Source organism: Balearica regulorum, chromosome 5, assembly GCF_011004875.1.
Source record: "Balearica regulorum gibbericeps isolate bBalReg1 chromosome 5, bBalReg1.pri, whole genome shotgun sequence".
NCBI lineage: Eukaryota > Metazoa > Chordata > Aves > Gruiformes > Gruidae > Balearica > Balearica regulorum.
The window spans coordinates 8,634,062-8,658,572 of record NC_046188.1 but is presented as its reverse complement, the minus strand read 5'-3'; the positions used below and the strand labels follow the sequence as shown (position 1 = coordinate 8,658,572).

Sequence of the window (24,511 nt, the reverse complement as noted above, 5' to 3'; positions counted from 1 at the left end):
TCTGCAAGCTGCATGTGCTTTGTATAAAGAATTACCTCTTCCATGGGGATAACTTGACAATAGCCACCACCTGCAGCTCCACCTACAGAGAGACAATAGTCAAATCATGCAAATAAAGGTCTCTAGCCCAGAGTGGTATTGCATGTGTTTGCTTAATGGCTTTAAGGCAGCAGCTACTGTTGAGCAGCTTAGTTTAAATCCCAGCACAGCACTTGAAAACAACAGTGAAGAACTTACCCAAGGTTTGTTGTTCTTATAAGAAATGCAATTGTAACTGTAAAACTACAATGCAGCAGAATAAAGTCTCTGAACGCCATCTTTCCCCATTAGTCCAACTGTAAGCAACAGAAGAGTTCATACCTTTTATACCAAAGGTTGGCCCCTGAGAAGGCTGCCGAACACAGGCAAAGACATTCTGATGAAGGTGTGCTCCTAAGGCTTGAACAAGACCAACAGTAGTGGTGCTCTTCCCCTCTCCCAAGGGAGTAGGAGTTATCCTGCAGTGAAAAAGCAGAACAGGCACAATGAAACCCTTGTAGTGAGGGAAACTCAAAACACAGGGATAGAACAATCACCCAGTGATTGCAGTTAATGCCAACTCAAATTCTGGATTGGCTCAGACTTCAGCTAGCCTTCATTAGTTTGAAGCTGGAACAAGATTGGCAAATTATCACATAACTGCCAAAGACTTTTGTCTGAAACAATTTGCTAGTTACTGTTGAAGGCAGGCGACTAGACTAGAACTTTGACTATGACCCAGCCTGTCCTTCATAACCCTGAACTGCAGAGCAAAACAATTCATCTCCAGGAGAGAAATGTTAAACTACATTCCCACTATTTGCCACAAAAAAATAAATCTACTTCCCAAACCACTAGATTTTCACGGTGTGATTTACTAAAACCCAGACCACCCCATACAGTCACCTTACCAAAAGACAATATAATGACAAGCCATGCTAATAACATTTCTTTTCACCTTGACACCATGTAAGTGATGCCTCAGTTAAGGAAGTACCTACCCAGTAACAACAATGTATTTGCCATCTGGCTGATTCTTCAGCCGTTTCAGAGCTGACAGATGAACCTTGGCTTTAGTTTGGCCGTAGAGCTCCACCTCATCAGGGAGCAGGCCAACTTCTTTTGCAACTTGATCAATGGGCTTGGGCATATAAGACTGAGATATTTCGATATCACTTAAAGAAAGAGAGCAAGATCAATTTATAAGTCAAAGACTTCTCACAAATTCCCTGCTTCTGGATGGCATAAGCTACAAACACCCAATCTATATTTTAAAAGGGAAGCTTTAACCCATTTTAGATAAATCAATCCCACCAATACTGGCTACAATAGAATAGACACATCCTCAGAGTTTACATTAAGAAAAAACACAAAACAAAACAACCAAAGAAAACAAAAACACAAAAAAACCACCAACCACCACCCCCTGCCTCCAACCCAAGAATGCGTTTTTGCAGGCATTTTGCATATTCTTCAATCGCTCCTTGGGGACTTGACACCAACAACTCCTGCATCAAGGTGCTAAGTTTTTGCCATGTCAGATTGAAAATTTTTCAAAATACAAATGTCTTGCTATTTGCTGAATCAGCAACTATCTAGCTGGCCTAAAGAGGCTGTGGAAGTCCATGTTTACACCTTAACTTTATCAGGATGACCCAAGCCTACACTCCAACATACGTCACCGGTTAGCTCTGCTCCCTTTGGAAGGCCTCACAGTGCTTGCTTTCTACTCCTCCGCAAACTTCAATGCCAGCTACAGCTACATACATGTATGCCCTGTATTACACAAAGCTTGGGAACAGAAATGAGTATTATAATGCATGAACACTGCCAGTGGCTTCATTTGAAAGCATTACCTTGGAACAGGCACCTTTAGGGTAAGCTGGTTATATTGGATGTTCCATTTTCCAGGCTGGAACTTCTCCAGAAAACGCTGTGCACTCTCCACTGTGCTCTAAAATGAGCATGAAAATGCATTATAGCAACAACCACTGCATGAACCATGCTGGTTAACAAGAGACTCAGAAAGCTTTTGCCCTCCGTCTATCTCAGTCTGGGATTAACACAAAGTGCTTTGATTAAAGCATTTGCTAACAATCTAGAATGAGATTCTGCTTGTAGTTTTCTTAAAAAGAAAAAAACCCCACCATATCTATCTATCCATCTACCTATCTATCTTCCAGTTTTTTGGGGTATTCTGTGCCAGCACAGTTCCTTAAGCAAAGCAGGAAACAGCGTGAGCTGGCTTATATGTTACTCTCCTCCTTTTTATCCAATCACCCTACAGATAGTTTTAGAATTACAGCCACAGCATTGTAAGACAAGCCTGTTTCTCACTGTTTTGAGAGACAACACTCAACACCCCCACTCTAGCCCTGCCTTCCCTGCCCCCCACCAAATAAAAACCCCTCTGTCCTAGCATTTCCTTAATGTCCATATTCTTCCTCAGTTAACTGAATCCAAATTGTTTGGACTAGAAGTTGGAAATCCTAACTAGACCTCTGTAAGAGCAAGAAGGAAGCATCAGTTGCTTCAGTAGTGTGCTGATGGTCAGCAGCAACATATCCCAAAAGCAAACGTAGAGGTGATAACCAGCAGTCTCACAGTCTGCCCACGTACCTGCATTAACATGGCCACAGTCATAGGCCCAACGCCACCAGGAACTGGGGTGATGTAGGAAGCTTTTTCCTTTGCTGTACTGTACGCCACATCTCCTACAACCCTTTTTCCACTGGCCTTTGTGCTGTCTGGGGAGTTAAGGAAAAATCCAGTTACACACCACATTTCACTAAAACAACAGAGGAGTCAGCACTGACTGAAGCTGAAGTCTTTTCCTCTGTTGGAGTAAACAAAACAGAAGCTGTGTACCCAGAAAGCTGTAAAGAAAGATAAAAAGTTAAAACAACATCACAAGATGAAGCTGTTATCATCATACTTCACTCAGAGAACATCAACAGCTCATGCAACATATCTTCCCACTAAGCACCATTTGTCCTCAGCTAGATAGAGCTCCTTTTCCTTGAGGATGCAAGTATTTTCTCAGTGGCCTGTGGCCCACAGGGCAGTCTGAAGATGACTCTAAAACAAATGGGGGGGACCAAAGCACAGACCAAGTATGACATCTGTGCAATAATAAAACACAAATGGGACATACAATAGAGATGTCACCTGAACATCCTCTCATAGCTCGTGCTGTATTGCTCTGAATAGTACAGTTTCCAATTTGAAGGAGATACAAACCAATGGTCTAGAAGTGAGAAAAGAAACATGGTTGACTTGTTCCAAAAATCCATGTTTACATTTGGTCTGTTCCATTTTGAAGGAAATGTAGGCCTTACTACTGAATAAAATCACCTGCCTTTACAGAAACTGAAGATAGAAAGTGCTAAGCTTTTCAATTATTCATTGCCATTCTAATGACGGACTGGTAAATACTGCAGTTCACAGAAATCAGAGTCTTGTCAAAAGAAGCCTCACAGGTGGCTTAAGAGAGCTCCAGTAGAATAATCTCCTTTCCCTCTGGCAAAAAAAAAAAAATAAAATTGCTATATCCTGCTGCACTACATGACCTGACAATTCAGAAGCAGATATAGCACTTTCTTCCAGTGGTGACCTTTAAGCTCACCATAAAGAGAGAGAAAAAGACAAAATACATTAGTAAACTAGCACAGTCATCTAAGGAACTCACTGATTATAGACAGAACATTAAAAAAAAAAAGCCAAAACGAATTTAAGTTTCTCCTGGAGTGGCAGATCCTCATTTCAGATACAAGGACCCTAAGGAACTTTTTAAGCAGCATGAAAAACCCGAACATAGATTTTAATGCTGTTACATTTGAAATATTATATTTGATACAGTAAATGTATGTATGAACAGAACACAATCAATAACTTTAACATACGTTTGGCAAGGGGGAGGAGTGGAAGAGAAACCAAACTCCTGAACAGCTGATTATAGTAAAAACAAAGAGGGAGCAGAAGCAGCTCCTACCAACACTAACTTCTAGCTGCATTGTTACTGACAATTAGCAGCTTGGATATTTTGCTGTGTTTGTGTTTTAAGCAACACTTCTTTTCCCTAAAGTTCAAAGCTTGAACATCACAGCTGTTGAACAGTGTTTCTACAGCCTCTGTCAGCTTTGCTGCCTTAACTGCAGACCAATCTGGCCTTGCAGCCTAGAGACCAGTTTAACTAACACTGCAAAAGGCAAATAACATAATCATATTTTCTTGCAAGGATGACAAGAAGGCTTACCAGCCACCCTGGCCAGGAAGACTCCAGGCCCAAGAATGACGAAAATAAGCGATGAATTAGGCACTCCAAACACAAACAGCCAAATCTGTTACACAGACACAGTGATGAGCACAAGCCAAACAAACCCCCAGTCCCTGCCTCTGCATCTGCCTCGTGCCAAGCACTGCAGAGCACAACCTAGGAGATATTCAATTACCTTTAAAACATTCTTTTGAAGGAAAGCGCACATACGCTTTCTGTCTCTCCTCAGAAATTTCACCTTCTCAATATTCATCATGCTACTCTCTAAAAAAAAACAAAACAAACCACAACCAAAACCCAACAAACTAGTTACACAGAGTATCAGTGACACTATAACCATTCCTAGTGCCTGTGTCTTCTTTGGTACAGTAGGTTCTCTAGCCAGCTGGAAAACATGACAGAGAGTATCCAAGGACTTTGAGATCAAAGAAGTGAAGGAAATGCCTACACATATGGAATGAACAGGTATGATGATCTCCATCTATTTCCAGAGACAGCTTGCATGATAGCCTGACTGCAGCTTCTAGACCAGAGCTAATTCACAGACAAGGGCTGGGATTATCCATATGGCTTCCAAGCAAACTTGTGCCAGTGTACATCCAACTGTAACATGTTTCTGGCGGATATTGGACTGCAAGCACACAAGACCATACATGACCCTCATCTGTAAAACATAAGACTACCTGCTTGCAGTCTGCTTCTTTTACTTGACACCACTGGGAAAGGTGTTTCATGAGGGATCCAACACAATCAGATCTTACAGGCCTGTGACACCAGCTTGATTCCCAGTACATGAAGATATCAACAGAGCATCAAGTCGAGGCTTTCTGTATCTTTCTAGCTCCTCTGGCGTTTGAAGAGCCAAGATCCACAGAGGCTGATCCTCCTTTGCTGCTCTCATATAGCACTGTTCAAGGTTCTCTGTTGGCTAGGCCTGCAAAATCCCATAGCAGAGGATTCTGAACAGGGTTGCTTCCTCCATGAGGACTCACAGAGGGACACTCCAGGGACTATGCCATCTCTGGGAATATCCTCTGCCTGCACTGCCTTCCCTTCCTGTAGCAGAGCAATTTGTACAGACCTGGAATAAGGCATGCAGAATATTTGCTGGACTAGCTCTCCAACTGCAGCGAGAAAGACAAATAATGTAAAAAAATCAAAAAAGTACTATTTCTCCCCCTGCCACATTCCAGCACCATCACAGCTAGCAGCAATATTCTATCTGTACAGTGATGTAGCTGGAGAAGCTGGCAAACGAGCTGCCGTTCTTTCTGTAGCATTGCAAGTACCACAATTCTGGCACTGATTGCTCAAAAGATTAATCTGAAAACTTTTTTGCAACCTATGAGGGAAGGAAGAGGCAGAAAACTCAGCAGCTTCAGAAAACCACAGAAAAAAACCAAAAAAGTCTGTGGCATCCATCATTTTGAAATGTGGCAATTTCCACGTTACTCTATCAAGCCCTGATTACCCAGTCTCACACCACCATTAAGCATGCCATGTAACACTGACTGGGCTGAGCGTACAAGAAGCTCAGATCTCAGTGCACTGCCCAAGGTAGACTAATTGCAAAGGAACAGGGATGCACCCTCGGAGATGCAGTTCACATCAAGCCTGAAAAAAAGGTCATACCATCATATGTCAGAAACACAATGGTAGTTTTATTTGCAACATGTTAGTGGGAGAGGCTCCAAGCCACTCTGCTTCGTGCAAATCAGCAGTGACCCTGTGGGTTTTGGCAAATTGCCTAAGTTTGGGTAGCTTGGCACAAATACATCGAGCAACAAACAGCAACAGCAGATGACTTTTTAATTTTAATTAGACAGAGGACTAATGTTTTTAAATGCAACTCAGTGTCATCTTTGAGGAACAAGACTGCTGAACAGAAATTTCTTTACATCCCATTAAATAATGGCAACAAAACGACTGATTAATTATGAAAACTACCTTTTAAAAGCCTTGTGGGCGTAGCACAGAGATAGTTGGATGGTGACTAATTTTCCGTATCATTCAATATCTGTAATTTGGATTTAAAATTAGATGAAAACAGAATTGCCAGACTGTCTGTTCCTCCTTTATAAGGAAGGAATAGCTAAGTGAAACCCTACCCTAAAATCCATTATGTTCAAGGACTTTATTCTATGCCAGAGCCACTGTCACCCTCTTGCAGAAGCCACTTTGTTTCAAGACAACAGCCATTCAAGTCTAAGAAGTTAATGTTGTGGTTCAACAAATCCACAGCTACTTTAAGAGACTGCTTGGCATTTATGTATTTCAAACAGAACAGCTTAATCAGATCTAACTGCAAAGTAATGATAGCAAAGCTGCATGCTCACAAGTGACAACAGCAGCAAGACTTCACTATGTAGTTGCGGCAAATTACGTGGATATTCTGCTGTAATATTTCCTAGGCCTCTTTCCTCTACTGATCATCAGCCTCACTGAAGGCAGAAACAAAACTGTCACTGCTCTGCTTTAGGACAGCACTTCAGACCAACTTTTTTTTTTTTATTCTGGCATCTTCAGAGGTTGCCATCATTACTTAAGACAGACTTAGAAGACAAAGAAGTCTGCACTGACTAGAAACACCAAGGAAACAGTATCCATGTACTTACTTAGCAACTGCATTTATATACAAATAAACACATCCCCACTCTTTATACATTACCCACGCACCTGGCACATGGTTAATTCCACAGTCTATTACAATTGCACCAGGCTTGATCCATTCACCTTTTACCATTTCAGCTTTACCAGCTGCAACCACCAGGATATCAGCTTTACCAACCTATAAAAAAAGCCAAATACACAATTCTGTATCACACTGGCAGTGGAAAAACACAGAGCTGCTTCAGCAACAACTTTGGTCAGCTTCAATTGCAGTGAAACTGTGTGCTCACCCATTGCCATTGGAGGGATGGAAGGGTATTGTCAGCAATTAAAGGTAGCTGGCAGTTCCTCAGCAAGCACAAACTCCTGCAGCCAGAAATTATGGCCTATTTTCACACTCCTACCCTGAACTACTGCTAGTCAACACTTCTGAACCTCCTTTGAACTACTCCACGACTCCTAAGTGGATCACACAGACTACTTTTAGATAAAAATTAAAGCCTTCTGCATATTCTTATCCTCCTCCTTTCAAACATCCCTGCATATTCAGCTGCTCTTTTCAGTGCACCCACCAGACAGCAGCAAAGAACAACCCCTGCACAGAACTCCTAGTGGCACTTCACTTGGGGCAGCACTGCCTTGTGGTTTTTAAGTCCAGGACTGCATAACATGCAACTCCAGGGAAAGCTGATTGTAATTCAGCACTAATATTCGTTCAGACAGTACTCAGTAAATTTCACAGATCTGGTCACAAAGCTGGTGCTAGAGACTCTGACTGAAGCTTTTTGTCAGTTCTTGCACTGCTTCATTCATGTTTGCTTAGGAAGCTGCCACCTCTTGGAAATTTTTCTTTTAATCTTCAAGAGAGATTAACTATTTTTAAGGTTTCATTAAGAATCAGCACATTAATTGTTAATCAACTTAATGACGGCCTTATTGAACAGCAACTTAACAGCACGAAGCACTGCAGTGTTTCTGATCTTCCTTGTGAGTTATATTCAAATACACCTACCCTCTTTTCAGCTTTAATACTTGCCTACAGAGCCTGGCAGTGTTGATTGCTCTATGAAATCCAAGTAGGTGGCAGCACAGCAACACACTATTTCTGTCACTCTCACTTCTAAAGAGGAAAATGGTACCAACTCCCAGTCATAGAAAATAGACTGAGGAAAAAAAAAAACCCTGGAGAAAACATTTGGTTTAGCATTTCCCAGTCATTAAAGCAAAAGACCACCTGGCCTTTTTGGGAAAAAAACCCAACATATGCTGTCTTGCAGGCCACTACTTGGAGATTAGGAAGGAATGATTCTTTAATGCTGAGAATTTTCTCAGCACTTGCCCAAAGAAAATGAAAATAATAATTTTATTGTTATGATTAAAAGCCTCTAATTAAGGGCCAAAAATAATCAAGATCCTATTCCAGCAGAAGTATTTATACAACCATCTAATGAACAGGACTGGGAAACTGTTTCAGATGAAAGATGACCCAGATCCAATGACTCAGAGCAGCAATACACCAAGAAGCAATGTAGCAGGCAGCACTGGCTTGCAGCAGATAACTACAGCTTTATGCATCCATCCTGTCATTACCTCCTCAGCCAGCGTTGAGGTCTTCGAATGGCACGTGGTTACTGTTGCGTGATTCCAGAGCAGCAGGTCATGCATGGGAGCACCAACAATCTTACTGCGACCAATCACTACAGCTCTTTTCCCTGCAACCTGGATGCCTGCACCACAGAAAGTTAGGTGAAAGTAAAAACAGGTCACTGTGCATTCTAGTACAAACTCACCCAAATGGCTCTGGAGTCTCTTGTCAGTTTAAGCCTGGCTCTGGTACTTCAGGATATTATTTTTCTTCTGGGTTGTGTGTGATAGGGAATTGGAGCTGGGAGGGAAGGAGGAAGGCCTGCTTTAAAACTAGCTCTTTTCCTGTCTGAAAAGGCAGAGATGAAATGTGGCAACTCAACAAAAGTTTCAATGTGAAGCATAGCCTCACGAGGTGCATAATTTTTCCTCTTATTGAAGACTACTGCACTCATGAATAATGGATGGAAACCTCCTTACCTGTCTGCCTGATAAGTTCCATGCATCCTTTTGGCGTACAGGGAATAAAGCAGTCTCCAAGGTCCCCTCTAGAAAGTTTCCCAGCATTGATGCTACTTAAGCTGCATTTTGAAAGAATAAAGGCCAAGTAAGATTCCCAGCCTCATGATCACCATTAAAAAATAAAAAAAAAAAAAAAAGAAAGAAGTTTCTTTCTGGAGTAGCTGTCATGCTCTCCAGGGGTGAAGTCAGTTTACCCATCTACATCCTTCTCAGGTGCAACAGCATTGGTTATTTTTTCTGTATTTATGGGTTTATCAGAGTCAAGTGGCAGCTGCACTATAAAGCCATGAACAGCGGGGTCTCCATTCAAAGAGGCAATGCACTTGAGGACCTACAAGGAAGCAGAGACGAAAAACCTAATGGCTGATAAACTGAAATACGACTGATGCAAAGGAAAAAGCACAATCCTATCTGGATTAAGAGACACGCACAATATGTTTAGTTTTTCAACCGAAGAGCACAAATGACTCACATTTTTTATTTTTAGAAAAATACCTGTTAAAGTTTCTGCATTTTACATTGTAGTGTTTTAGTTTTCTTTTAAAAATAAAAAAATCTCAGCAGGTTCCTGTTTTTTTTTTTTTTTAATAAGTTAGTATCTATGGGCAAGCAGTCTTTTTATATTAAAAAAAGGCAAATATAAGTTCATCTCTTGAGCTCAAGACCAAAATCATGTGTTTTTTCAGTATTGACTACATCACTTACGTCAGCTTCTGTTGCTGTGTTTGGCAGTTTTATGTGATTGGCATTGATCCCAATCTGCAAAAGACAATACCAACACATTATCTGATTTCTGAATTGACATCAGAGATCAATCTGGTTATTCTCTCAGTCCAGCCCAGTCACAGCTACATTCTGTCACATTTCCCAGGTCTATCTCCTGTTCCCGTGGCTACAGTCCTATTATTTAGAAATATCATCAATGAAAGAGAATAAAAAAAGATCAGTGCTTTGCCCACTTAGAGTGGTCCATACTCAACTGTCCTGTTCATCTTTTGACATGAACATCATCATCTTGGCTTGACAGCATACTTGCCCTGAAACGATGCCAGTTATCACGTAGGGAAACAGGGACTCATCTACGCTCCCAGCCCTGCTGTAGCATGTATTGCATCACTTGGCGAGAGACGCAAGGCAAGTGCAGTTACAAGTCATTCAGAGAAGATAAGCACATGGCCACAGGTCAGGAAAGACTGAGCATGAGGACTTCAGACACATGTAATCTAGGAGATGATCACACAAGAAGTGGCACCAGCCCACACTGTTGTTACCTCACTTGGCTAAGTGTCAGGTAACACACCTATACTACTTCCTTATAACGAAGGGTTCAGGCCAACGCTGGTTTCTCCAACATGGGAAAAGCTTACACAGAACTATTCAATTTACATCTTTTTTTTCACATTCAGATTTGACCTACTGTAGGAGGGTAAAAAGTAATATTAAAGAGTTTGGCCGTTACCTCAGCAGCAGCCTTCAGCTTCATGTTAATGTAGAGATTCGAGTCATCCCGATTTCCAACCTAAGGATGAAAAGACAGTTGAGTCACACTGCAGAAGAGAGACCCAGTCACAGGCTGAGATGGGCTTAACCCTTAGCTTCCTTTGAGCTATACTAAGGAGACAGAGGTATTCCTGAATAACTGTAAAACACACTCTTAGAGGCTATGAGTAGCTGGAGCTAACAAGAAAGTGTTCTTTCAAGTAAGAAGCCGTTAAAGACAAGTTGTCTGATCTCCTGCATAAACACTATTTACACCTGTTGAAAAACCTTAGAAACACAGTGTTCTCCACAGCAGAAAATACTGCCTGCCATCTCATCTGAGAAAGTTAAATCTCTAGCTAATTAACATGATCAGCAGGTGCTGATAACATCCAATTATCTGATTAAGGCTTTCAGAAAAGTTGGGCCTCTGATACCCAGGAATCTTAATTTTATGCACATACATGTGCTTTGATGGAGAGATTTCTTCCACTGCTGTTCTGTACCTTGAGAATTTTCCTGCCAAAGAAAAACCAATAAAACAAGAACAAAGTGATGCACAAAGAGAAAGCAGCAAATGGAACAAATGCCTGTAGTTTTTGGCTGTATTGGGTGATTACAGCACAACTGCATTTCAGAAGACTGCTTGCAACATCCAGTGTGCTTTGCTAAAGGCCATACTCCTTGTAACCGTAAGAAAACAGAGGGCAAATAAGGAAAAGCTGATTAGCAAACTCTTGGAATACCGTTCCCTGATAATTTGGTAGCTATCCCTGGTTCTCACACAGATTATAAACTGCAGGGGTGACTGTTACCCGATCATCCAGCATACACTGGTTCTTCTTCCCTAGGGTTAAACAAAGGGGCTGTCTCCTCTTTAAAGTCTGCTGGGTTTAGGAAAAGGTCTGCCTCATGCAGGGCAGAAAAGAAGGACGAGAGTGGGCACCAGGAGACGTCAGCAAACTGACCACATGTATCGTGCAAAAGAGGACATTCCTGACCACAGGATGAAAAATAAAGATTAACTGACTTATTCTTCGAGCTCAGAGGACACCAGACACCTCCCAAGAAAAGAGCACATATTTGTGTGGGGTGCTACATATCAGAAATGGCTAATTGTCCTGACTTAACTGAAAAATAGACAGTATTAGGAGATGAACTCCAAGCCCAGACTGTTTGGTAGCTTACAAAAGTGTCAGAGAGCCAAAGAGCAAACAGGTTGTACAAGACTCTGAGATAACCCAGGACTGAAGAGAACACGGGTCAACCAAGAAAAAAAAAAAATAATCCAGTAACACTACAAGACAACAGTTTTTGAAGACAGTTTAGAAGGTCAGTGGATTGGCAACTTCCATCAAAGCATTCCTTACTAAATTTTAAATAAAAGACCTTCCTCTTTCCTTCTAAACTTCTGTAGATAAGTCTTCTGTAGAGATGGTCTTCTTGAAGCTAATGGAAAAGAAAAACAGAACCCCCCCAATTTTTATAGCTGCAAGGGAAAAAAAAAAATCACCTTAATTCTGCCAAACACAGGCCAAAACCCTATACTGATGAGTGTTTTTTTCCCTCCGCAAGCATTTCTGTGTAGACCCTAGCACCTACTCACACTTCTGACAGACACATTCAGCAATAGGATTTTGTTCCATCCCCTGCACTCAACGTCTTCTTGGCCAAAGGTGATTTCAGTTGGGTTTTTTCCCCACTCTCCCTCCCTTCACTCTCCACATTGCAATGTAACAGCAGGCCAAATCCCTTAATAAACACCCCATTTCAAAGATTTCTGGTACAAACACATCTCTGAAAGCTGACAGGCTTTGAGGATCACACAAATGCAGAGACTGGGAATAAAGTCTACAAGCACTGCTTCATCTTAATAGGCAAGAAGCCCACTTTCACCATTTTACAAACATAACACTCAGAGAACTGCAAGGGTCTGATGAAAGAAAAAAAATACAAAACGAACCCCAAAAGCCCCAAATGTTTCTGGGCTCCAGTACTTGGGGAAAAGACATCACAGGACTGCGTTATCATCCCACAGGGAACTCTGCTCTTCTATTCCTTACAAAATGTTGCCATTACAAGGCAGCTTTGATGAAGCTCATCAGCTGTGCACTTACCACAGCAAAGCAACACAGATTTTCTGTAGTTGTCATTAAAGATAACAATACCTGCAAAATTGCGAGTCCTGGTCTGAAGCCTGGAAATTTCTCTTTCATCTCAAGAACTTGCTGCTTTAGTCTCTCTCTCACTTGTCTGAAGAGGGGAAAAAAAAACCACAAGGTAGTAGTTAACCAAGGGGCTGAATTATCATACAGTGATAAGTCAGGAGTTGAAAAGATGACAAATGGGCAAACTGACAAACACATACTTATGCCATGAGTACACAAGTCCCAGCAATCTCCAAGTAAGATTAATGTCCATAAATCACTAAGACACTTTGGAATTTTCATTCAAACTTAAAAAAAAAAAAAAATTGAATAAGTTCACATTGTGCTGCTTCACCCTCCTTTTCACGGTTTCATAGGATACAAGGGTAGAAGAAAAAGTACGAAATTTGGCATGGAAATTCCTGGGAACTCCCTACTCAAATGCAAATCCTCTTTCCACATGTGCTGTACCAAATCTACTTGTCTTCCACAGGCACCAGTCAACACTGTCACACATGCTGTCCTGGTAAAGGATCATGAATCTACAATGGTAAAACTCTGGAAAATGGCTAAATAAACAGGAGGTACCCAAAGATACAAGTCTTCTACAGTTGGTCAATACTATGTGTTTCTATTTCCTGCCTGCTTGGCCTAACCCAGGCTGGGTAGGCTGCAGTCCTACACCCACCCTCCTGCCTCCAGTCTGCTTCCGAGCTTGCCAACACTTCTGTGAGAAAATGCCCCCAGCCCGAGAGCTTCCAAACAGGGCAAAGACTTTTCCATGGGAGCAGGAAGGAGAATGGGAGGTAGACAGAAAAAAAAGCAGTAAGGAAAATTACCTAAGCCCTGGTACACAGCTTAGGTCAACTCTTCAGTGAAGACAAGTTTAAGGATACAATTATTAAAACAAAACTTGGAAGTGGAAGCACGAGAGGATTCACTGATTAGTTAATCCAGCTCAGATGTCAACTCATACTCAGTTTACAATGGAATGTTTTTGAGATAACAAGTATCCATCACTGATACATTAGTCACAGACAGCTCAAAAGCCACTGTCACCCTCCCCAGCCTTTCACTCCTCTCTAATTTCTCAGTCAGTCTGGCCCCATGTGCATGATACTTTACCAGGGAAGGTGGTGGGGAAGATCCTGGTGCCAGGCCCAACATGCTCTTTCAAATTTGAAATTCTGCCAAAAGCCTGGGCACAGGCCCAGCACCACTGCTTTGTCTCCTCACCAGAAGCAGTTGGGGCTCAGAGAGAACTGACCAGTCGTGCCCATCTGATGGGCTCATGGCACTGAAAGGAGGCTGTGGCACTTCACTGCAAATGTAGAGATACTCAGAGGCAAAAGCCAGGTAAGCAAACCTCACAGGACACTAGAGACTTGACAAGTCTGTCCTCTTCCACATGATTTCCAGCCCATGTCCCACCCACTCTTCTCAAAGAGATGAGAAGTCACTACCATCACGCTTAGCAAATCCACCCTGCTCCAAACACCGTATTGTTTAAAACACAGATGGTGTCCTTGTGCTCACCTACCCTCAAATCAATACCACAAGGTCCGCTACTTCCCAAGTGGAACCAGACTTTGCAGACTGGAGGAGATGCTGTTGGTGCCAGTTCATTAAAAATGTGAACAGTGAGGGTACAGGGACAGAGTAAGTAGCTGATGCCCAGCTGGGAGGCTGCAATTCCTGCCATATAGGGAAATTCCAGGATGACAGCCAGTGAAGCCAACTCTACCCTGCAACTATGAGCTCCAAATCAGAAATGCCAGAAGCAAGAAGAAAGGGAAATGGCAGCAGCACATGACTCCGCTGCAACCCAGCAGCACTGATCCCAGAGGATGGCTGCAGCTGGCCCAGCCAGAAGCAGCCCTGAGGCTGTTCTAAGTCCAGTCTCTGGGGAATCACACAGCCTCCTGCTCTATCCCGTATCATGCGTCTCTCCTGCTGCATTCTGAATCACACAGTCAGAGCTCTGCTGCACCTGAGGAGTAGGGTCAGAGTAATTATAGGTGTTTGTGTTTGGCCAAGCTGTTCAAATTCTCTTAAGCTTTGGTAAAAGAGGTTGTTTTCAATTTTACTTAAGAAATAGTTTCTAAACTTCCTTTAGCTATCACCTCTGTAAAAGACTTGACACAAAGACTGGCTTGCTATGACACTGTTTTTTGAATTCATCAGCCTTGTCCTAGCAGTTCTTTGTGCTGAAGTAACAAAAGTTCATCTGCTGGGTGGCAAAATCAACTGCCTCTCCTTACACTCCAGCTGTAAGCCCCTAGAGAAGGCACCAAGCATACAGCTGCAGATGCAACAGGGACTGAGCTCATGAGCAGCACATAACAACACCACAGCGATCTCAAGGAGCATCAGAAACCCACTGCACGTGGCCAGCTCTGAGGGAGCTATTTCTGAGAACAGCCTCCGGTGTTCCAGTAAGGAAGGCACAGCACTGGTTTGTGGCCTGCAAACAAAAACAGATGTAAATAAATGTGAAATGCATCACAATTTATGACCCAGTAAAGGCCTCATAAGGGACAGTCAACTGGAAAAGGTCTCAGGTCTGGGTTTTACTTTTAATCCAGTCTTCTCAGTGGAGGAGAAACAAGCCCACCTGAGGGTTTAGTTTTCCTCTGTCCTCTTTGAGGCAGGGCTGTGGTGTGCTTTCACTCCCAGCAGCCATGACTGCTCACATATTATATTGCTGTCATCTTCTGTCATTAAGCACTAGCTCACTTCCCCTTCAGCTACAAAAAAAAAAAAAAAAAAAGAAAGAAAAAAAAAGAGAAAGAGGTAACATGCACAAACACACCAAGTGGTGCTGCCAGCGCTGATTTTCTCTAGGAGCCCTGAATCAAGAAATCACTTGTTAGACAGCCACCTAGCGTTAAGTACCACTGCTCTCTAGTTACCACAAAAGCCACAGCTGCAAAGGTTTGAGAGAAAACTAAGGAAAAAAAATAATCCCTGTTTTAACTCTGCAGATTTACAAATACATTACAAAATAATCTTTGCAAGCCAGCTGCTATTTTGTGATACAGTTTGCAAAATCCTATTGTGGTCTTCAAAAAGATAAAAGTTCATATTGATAAAGCAACATTTTTTTTTACTAGCTGTATAAAACCACTTTTAAGTCTTCAAACATAAATTTGCAATTGTATGTGGCTGTTTCTCCAAAAGCCTTCCCTCTGTCACTAAGACCTCTCCTGTGCCCCCACGCTCTTCCACAAACAAGCTCAACACTGCAAACAAGGGTCCAGGGTCCACACAAGGTTAAGGACGCACATGGCTCTAAGCATACAGTGCAAAAGCCAGCTCCAAAGATTAAAGAACTTGTCAGCTTTTCTTTCTCTAGACTGCAACAGTAAGCTAAATTTGAATTCATTAAGTGAATTTCCCAGAACAGCAAATGACAAACCACACTCCTCCAGCTCTGCTGTAAATGGAGAAAGCAGCACAGCTCCCATGTCAGTGCCTCCTCAGGCAGACCCCACCACACCAATGGGATTATGTACGTGCAACAGCTCGGGTGGTGAGCATACCCCTCACCAGACTGAAGATGATGCCAGGGTGTTTCTGTCCCTTCTGTGAGTAATAAAGTCCAGAGTCTATGTGAATAGGGCCAAATAGAGCAATAGACAATAGAACATTGTTGTCTCTGAGGAGGTACTTGCCAGAAGAGGCCTGCCCCCGAAGAGGAGAGTTTGGCCTCACTGCCTGGATCACAGATTCCCCAAAGGTTACAGCAACGTGCATCAGAAATGCTCTAGCTGCAGCCCTCCAGAAACGGCCATATGAGGCTGATGGTCCTCCCCAGCTCCTGCACCATCCAGGTCAGAGTTGTTGTCCCTACAGCCATTCCTCCTTACAGCTTGCAGCACTGCCACTGTCACTTTCTGCTGCCACCATGACAAAAACAACTACAGTGTGAACAGACAAGCTTCCCCCTTCTCCAAACCACCATGGTGCCATGTCCCAGCTAGCAGGAAAACTGCATTATCTTCAAATACTGTGAAGAAGCTGCAAGCGAGCATGCCACAAAACATCCTATTGATACCCCAAAGAAGAGACAGAGAGGAGACTCTCCTGGGGCAAGTCACAGGTTGGCTGTCCCAGTGGAGTGGCACTGGGATGGGAAATGCCTTGGGAAAGTCTGTCTGAACACTGCTGGTAGGTAATTCAACAGATGGCTCCAGTTGAGGGAAGACACCATTTAGACAACAGAGCTGGAACCAGTTCACAAGTCTGCTGCACGATCCTGGCACACTGTCATTATCTCCCAGGGGAACTGCCTGCTACTTTCTACCACTTCCACACTCCCAAGGTTTTTAACCACTCCCTTGGTTGTGTCAGCTCAAATACTTGCATGAGCACTTTTCAGGCCAGATAAATACATGAAGATGCTTTTGCTTTTTTAGATGCTTTTTCATCATGTCCAGAACACTAATCCAAGGAGGGCTACACAACAGCTGAGCTGAAGAAGCAATTATCCATAGGGGATGGGATAGGCAGCATTTGAGGAACTTCTCAAATGTGGCTGGCTGCCAACAGAACAACAGAGTTTAAGTTTCACATAAAGCTGAGTCTTTAAAACTTAAGACAGAAGAGTTTGCCCCAAACATGAGTTACAATACCATGAACTGTGTCATGACCAGCTTCCCATGCTGCAACATCAATCACACCAATCAGACCTGCACCCCAAACCCACATACAACACCCAACTATCAGGTGACTTAATCAGAGGAAAACATAAGAGAAATAGATAAGGACTCAATCCACCTTTGTGGGGCTGCAAGCACTCCAGACAATACTCTAGGCCATATCTACAATAGTCTGTCTTTACGAAGAGTGATACCAAGTTTCCTTCTTTCCACAAAGGGGACATGGCAGTCCCCTACATGTTCTTTCCCTTAGGACTCCCCTTTTCCATGTAACCTGGTGCTGATGTGCACAGATCCCAGCACTGTGGCCTTGTTGTTCACCAGACAATATTTTCTCCTAGCCTGTAACCTCTTTGGAGCAGGGTCCCATTTATTTAATTCTGTGTCTGTATAGCACCTAACACAAGGGGGTTCTTGCTCATATTTGGGGCTACTCGGTGGCACTGAGCAGTACTGAACCACGCAGTTCACTTTAACTTAGTACATCCACAGTGTGGTACCTTTCAGTGCCTGCCTGAAACATTCTGGCTAGGATCTGGCAAATGACATCTCACAGATTGGGGATTTTTTTTCCATTCAGACTAGATTTAGCTGGAGTTTCAATAGGAACTCCAAAAAATACCCTTTTGAGACCTGGCCTGAAAAAGCTGAGGAGTTGCCTTTACTGCACTGCTACCTGCAGGTATAAGCTGAGCCTGATCATCGCTATATCCAGTACCTTAATGGTACTTTAAACTCAAAGCACCACCTGGCCCATCCCTTGGGACTGGGAGGGGTGTTAAGTCTTCCTTGCCATCACAACCCCTTAGCCACTTGTCCAGACCAGGAACGTTGGCCCATTCCTGGTGCTATCAACCAATTCGGGCGAAGCCAGGGGGTTCCGAACCTGGGCATTCAGATAACGACTGAACACACCGCACACTGCAGCAGACATAAACTGTAAAGAAGAGCCACTACAACATTTTGCTCTGAGTATCTATTTCAGACACAGAAACAGTATTTTTATTTTAAGGGAATATTAGTAATAAAAGAACAGCTTCTACTGAAAGAAGCAAGGTTAGCAAGAGAAACATTAACTTAAACAAATCCTACACACACAACATCCGCTGCCCTGTATGTTCTCCTTCACATGCACAATATAACCACATTTACTATCCTCACAGGTAATACTCAACGCCACTGAAAATGCCCATTTTCCTTTGTACCTCTTCCAACTCTTCCAAGACTTTTTAGGTGTGAACTAGCTTCATCTCCCTATCAAGATTTCCTTATTTAGGGAGACAAGGATGCTTGCTCTCTCTCTCAAAGTGTTTATTCTTTCTACATATATCACAAAAATAAGAATGCCAGTATCTACCTGATTTGTGTTTAAATAACTGGCACAACTCTGAATTAGGTTTTTTTTTTTCACCTCTTTGGGGAAGGGGTGCTTGGTGGCAGAAGTTAGTTCACAATACTTAGGAGTTTGGATTTAAAACACACACAGAAATGCAGATATAAGTAGCTAGAAACTACTTGATTGATTCACCTAATTTGTTAATATCTGATTGACTTACACACACTTTTCTTTATTAAAGAATAAAGTAAAAAAATCCACTCCCTACAAGACAGCAGCTGGCAAGATTTTGCAGTAGATGTAAAGTCAGAAACACTGCCCCTCTACAACAGGCAATTCAGTTGAAAATTCCAAGAAAAAACGCATGCCTATCGCTTCTGCTGCTGTTGCCAGACTTGGCCTGAAGGTGAACTCTGGACAATGAGAATCCTCTGGACCAGCACTTCTCTAGAGGGCCTGGAAGAGAGGGACAGGTATCTGCAGGGCAGATAGCCCATTTCCTCATGCCAACTTCAAGTACTCCTCTAGGAAAAAGCAGGAATACGATAAGGCCCATTCCTGTGGAGTACACAATGGTTTTGCTATACTGGACATAAATACAGCAGAAATAAAGGAATTGAAGAAGGACAGCTGTACAGCTACAATTATTTTTTTTATGTTCTCTTCAGGTCAAGATTTGATGCCTTTGGAAAACAGGCTTCAGCTAAACATCTTAGAGACGTCCTGGACACTAAGCAATCCTTTCTCCTGTATGTGCCTATTAAAAGCTTACGCCTCTTCCCAGCTATTTGCAAATCACGAAGGTCCTCATCTCTGCAAACAGCTACTACTGTAATACAGAAAACAGAAATGAAAGAGATCACCACTGTATCTATAAATTTAAAGAAAGTAAGTAATGGAATATGAACTGTCAAGGAAACTTGTTTTAAGGTGAGTGCTCAGAATACCTCCAAAACACACTCATTGTACCTAAGCCCATGTCTTTCCAGATTTCTAGTCACTTTAAAATTGCAATAATATGTAGCTTGAAAGGACACATTACACATCAGGCGCACTTTCTATGCCAGAAAAAGGAAACCTGCAACAGGGAAGTCATTAAGTACTACCAGCACCACACACAGGCATTGCAGAGCGTGCTGGCCAAACGCGTAAGGTGTAATGAAGCGCACAAGACTGAGAGACTGCAACCCCCAAGTAGTACTGGCCCAAAAATTTCCGGGCAAAAAATATGCAAGCAGCCTTTCCTCATGAATATTCAGATTCAAGACCCATTAGGCTTACTTTTCAGAGATGCTCCACTGTCAGTTAGATGTAGATGTGTTGTACATAGCAATACCTAAGATCGGGTCTAATAAGTTTTCCGAGATTACTTTAGAACATTTCAAATTTACCCTCTGTCCAAATTCCCTGGTTATAGAGAGGAGGCACCCAACTAACCTACCTAACCAAACTCTGTTTGCACAGAATATAAGAGAAGTGTTACCCTTTGCTAAACACTGTATTTTCCTAGGGTTAGGGGAATTCATTTAGCTTTCTTACTGGGTATGTATGTATAGCAGCAGTAGGAAAAAATAAAGCAGCAGCAGAAGAAATAAGCAAACTAAAAGACACAATGCAGGGTCACCTATACTCAAGAGTTTGCCAGCTAAGTAAAAGCTGAAAAGCAGAAGAAAGCCTTTTCCTTCAGGGTCTGCCAAATCTTTCAAACACCTTTGTCAGGACACCTGTGAACATTCATCTTGACATTATCCAATACACGGAATAATTTATCTTGCTTTAAAAAGGGGTGACCAATGCCTGCACAATATGGACACAGAGACCATACCCAAAGCAGTGTTTCCCAACTCCTGCTCGTAAAGCACCCCAAGACCACCGCATAAACACACAAAACCCGTAGTACTTCAGCCAACCGCTTCACACCTGCCTGGGCACTCATCTCGGCCCAGAGATGCTGAGCGGTCACAAGCCGCTCTGCAGGGCTGATGCTGGCCCAAGCAGACACACTGGCTGGGTCTCGGGGGGGTAACGCAGCCACAGCAGCACTTCATGTTCTTCTGAAGACCTTTAACACTTCCTTCGTTAAATAACTCCCACTGTGTCCAGCCAGAAAGAAATGAGCTTTGAATGCAACATAGCGAAAAAGCTTTAGGGTGTCTTCAAACCGCTTCATCCCGGCGGCTAAGCCAGAGCAAAGGCCAGCACAACCCCACTCCCCTGACCCGCAAGGCTGAGCCCGCCAGGACGCCCCCCAGCCGCACCAGTTTCCTTCTGGATCGCGGCCATCCCGAAGGCTAAAAATCCGCCGCGGCTCCCCACAGAGTTTCCCCGCCCGCGGAAACTCCCGCCCTGCGCAGCACCGGGCGCATGGCGGGAAGGGCGGGCGGCCCCGGGGTACGTACGCGGAGACTGTCTTTCCGCTGAGGATCTCGGCGGGGGCCATGGCGAGGGCGAGGAGGCAGCGGCCGAGCACGGCGGGACTCCCGGAACGACTGCGAGACACGCTGTCCCCACCGCTGTCCTACTCCGCGCTCCACGTGCCCCCAAACTTTCGGCGGCCGTCAGCCCCACCGCGCAAGCGCTGCCCCCGCCCCGGAGGAGGGGGCACCGAGGGGCGGCCGTCCTGTAGTGCGTGTATTCTCTCCTGTACCTCCCGCTGCCCTGAGGCGCCCGGCACCGGCCTGCTGCCGGTAGCGGGGCTGAACGGAGTAGGGGCAAAAATGGCCGCCAAAACACTTCAGAGGAGGCGCTGCCGGCGTTTACTGGCGCCCTGCTCTGCGGAGAAGATAGGCCTGGGCGGGCAGGGTCGGCTGCAGCCGCTGGGAGGGGAGAGCAGGGCGAAAGCTGCCTCTGGAGCTGGGGGCTGAGGAGTGCGCGGTGGTGGGATGCTGCCCGCCGGTCCTGAGGGGCTGACAGTGCCGGTCTGCTGGTGGTGGGCTCTGCACAGCGAATTCCTGGCCCTATCTTCAGGAACATTGTAAATCAGTATAAGAAGAATCTCTGTGTTTCACGTCCTGGGGTAGTACCATGCTACTCTTCAGAGGTTATGCTAAGAGTAATTCTTCAGGATTTCAACACATTTGTTCAACATAATGTCACCAGATTGCTGGCTAGCCAGTGCGGAAAGAGGATAATGAAGAAAAGGTGGAGATTGTGGCCTGAAGTTCATAGGAGTGACAGAAACAGGTTCCTAATGGTCGCCTCCAAGGGATGAACTTGGAGTAGGTAATCCCGTTAGGGCTGACAAAGGTGTAGCTTCATATCAGATCCATGCAGTCCTCCATGTGTATTATTATTTACAAGGATTTTCCTTGCTGTGCAGGCCAGTGCAGACATTTTAGGACCTTGCTTAGAGAGTCAGCGCTGTTTCAGTGGTTTTCTCACACACATGGCAAATAAGTGATCAGGGTCCAGGCAGAGTTGGAGGTGGGAAAAGCAGTTAAATGTCGCTGAGACAGACTTGCTCAGGCAAGATAATGCTGCAACCCAGAAAAGTTAAGGAGCTCATCAGTTTTTCCTGTGAATATCTACACATGGTTAGAGAACAGGTCCATGATTCAAGAAAACAGTGATAAAAAGGTCAGGGACAGAGAACTGACAAATTGGGATCGATGATGGTATGGACCCACAGTGTTAGGTCACTGTCGGGGAGTAGTAGCATGTCTCTGCCTGCAGTAAGGCAGGCAGTACTGTTTTGAGACCTAGCCACATCTGTCACATGTGGTGGCAGAACAGCAAAGAAATGGGATAAGCTCACTGCAAAGTAACAAGCTACGGAGAATAGGGGTTGGATGCTAAAACAGCAGTGTTCCTGCTGAGAATTTGAGACTTAAGAGGCCTGTGTGAAATGCTTTCATATGGATTTTTGCCTTACATAGAATGCATAGGTTTGGAAAAATAAAGTGCCTGTTCCAAAGAGTTTGCTGAGGAAGCGTTCAGTCCTGCTACTCCATAATGTGATCCTTTCACAAAAGGATTTGGGGAACTGTCAGATTTTGAGAAGGTAGAAGTGCAGGCCTCCTAGCTTCCACCTAGGGCATGAAACTATGAGGATGGAAATATATGGGCCCTTCTCTTTCAGAAGCTCAGAAGCTTTAGAGTTGCTTCTCTGGTATTCTATGAGGGGAATATAAACCATGCACAGTTCAAAACTTCTCTGAGGATAAGGCTTTTCTTTGTGGTTCCTTTCATAGCCTAACAAGTGACATCTTTTCTGCTTTTTTCTGCTTTCTTTTCTGTTGAGGGTAGAGCTTGTTACTGTGAGTGATTAAACTACCTTAAGTTAACAACGTGTTGTAGGATTAAAGGTCAGAAATTTCTCTGTAAAAGTGACTTGGAAAAGACAGAAAACTTTGCATTTTAGGGCTTTTATATGCTAAATAGAACAAACTAGACAATTCTTTTTCTCTTCTTTCATTATGTATTCGCTGTATTTCCTGGAATGCTCCAACAGGCACTCGCAGTATTATACAATCAAAACTGAGATTACACAATTAACTGAGAGAAGGGATTTTTCTAGGCTGCTTAAAATTCTGTGCCTTATTTGTTCTGTTGCCTTTATCTGAGGCCTGAATGAACTCTTGGGGGGGGGAAAAACCCTGTGTTTTGCATTTTTTTTTTTTACGGACAATCTCCTTCAGTTAAGGACAGGATAAGCTCACAAAAAGCAACTTTTGCCAAAATAAAATTTGACCCTCAGGATGGTAGTGTAAAAATACCAGGCAGGAAAAGAAAAAGAAGAAACCCACCTTATTTAAAATATTCAGATGACCTTATTTGCAGAGTGAGCAGAAGAACCTGTTGCCATCAGGAGCTGCAGATTCCTACCCAGAGTTGCGAACTTGTGTGATTTGCATGTGTGTGTGTGTGCGTTAACGTCACTTGCTGCTTTTCATAATGCCCCAGCTCCTGAAAAAGGATGTCTCATGATGACAAGTAAAACTTTGAAAATGTCCTGAATTTATTGTAGAGTCTGAAAGTTAGGAAATGAAATAAAAATAACCCTAAACAACTTCTTTTATTGTTTAATTATTTTTGAGCCAGATTCTCATTTTTGGGAAAGGACAGACTCATGAATCTTAAATTATGCCAGAAAATCAGACTAGCTAACCTCCTTTTGTCATAGCAGGAAGTTGTTTTGTAATTCTAACTTCTCTCATGGCAGTCAAGTACTAAAGCTGAGATTGTTACTCAGAAGCTGTGTGTGTCATGCCTTTATGTAAGAACGTGTTCTTTAATGCTTATTCTTAATTGTCATCCTGAGGTCAAAATACTGGAAATGGGGTTGGAAAGGAACAGAAAAAGGATTATGTGATGAGAAATGGCTGAACAGACCCTTCTGCTGGTTCATTTAAGAGCTAAATCCAGCCCCAAAATGCAGTAAAAAAGTTAACACTATTCACATATAGGAAATCTCAGAGAAACACAGTGGCAAAGGAGACAAACACAGCGAAAATGTTTACAAAGTTGACAGCAATGATCAATATTTTATGCTTTCAGTAGAATTCTTTTGACCATATTAATACAAAAGAAGGAGAGAAAAACAAATGTCATGATAAGACAGCTCTGAGCATCGTCTCTTTGGTACCAAAGCAGGCTTTCTTCCTAGTGGTTGTTAGGATGAAGAAGGATAAAACCAGTTACTTCAGGATAGGCTGAAGCCTTGAAGTAAGAGATCTTTCTGCTCTGAGTGTTGCCCCAGAACAGTCATTCTGCCCCACTTACCTCCCTGCCAGGCACCCCAGGATTTGATTTGGCAGCCCCCATAGTTTGATTGTTTACCTTTGCATCCACCCCCTCTTACCCAACATGTCAAAAGTCAGGGAGCTTGTTCTTTTAAAGAGCCATGAAGGCTGCAGAGTGCATGCCAGAAAGACTTTCA

General features: G+C 43.3%; 1 protein-coding gene across 1 annotated transcript in view; it reads right to left on the bottom strand.

The window, feature by feature from the left end:
- The window catches only part of MTHFD1 (methylenetetrahydrofolate dehydrogenase, cyclohydrolase and formyltetrahydrofolate synthetase 1), a 42,711-nt gene extending 21,136 nt beyond the window's left edge, over window positions 1-21,575 (bottom strand). The window contains exons 1-13 of the mRNA XM_075753371.1: window positions 21,033-21,575; window positions 12,658-12,742; window positions 10,470-10,529; window positions 9,716-9,769; window positions 9,205-9,341; window positions 8,969-9,069; window positions 8,495-8,631; window positions 6,971-7,082; window positions 2,638-2,765; window positions 1,875-1,972; window positions 1,020-1,193; window positions 361-497; window positions 36-82 (exon numbers count right to left, since the gene is read on the bottom strand). Of these exons, the coding sequence (XP_075609486.1) occupies window positions 36-82; window positions 361-497; window positions 1,020-1,193; window positions 1,875-1,972; window positions 2,638-2,765; window positions 6,971-7,082; window positions 8,495-8,631; window positions 8,969-9,069; window positions 9,205-9,341; window positions 9,716-9,769; window positions 10,470-10,529; window positions 12,658-12,742; window positions 21,033-21,073 (1,311 nt within the window). The 5' untranslated portion in view covers window positions 21,074-21,575. The remainder of the gene's footprint in view (window positions 1-35; window positions 83-360; window positions 498-1,019; window positions 1,194-1,874; window positions 1,973-2,637; window positions 2,766-6,970; window positions 7,083-8,494; window positions 8,632-8,968; window positions 9,070-9,204; window positions 9,342-9,715; window positions 9,770-10,469; window positions 10,530-12,657; window positions 12,743-21,032) is intronic.
- Window positions 21,576-24,511: the final 2,936 nt, after the last annotated feature.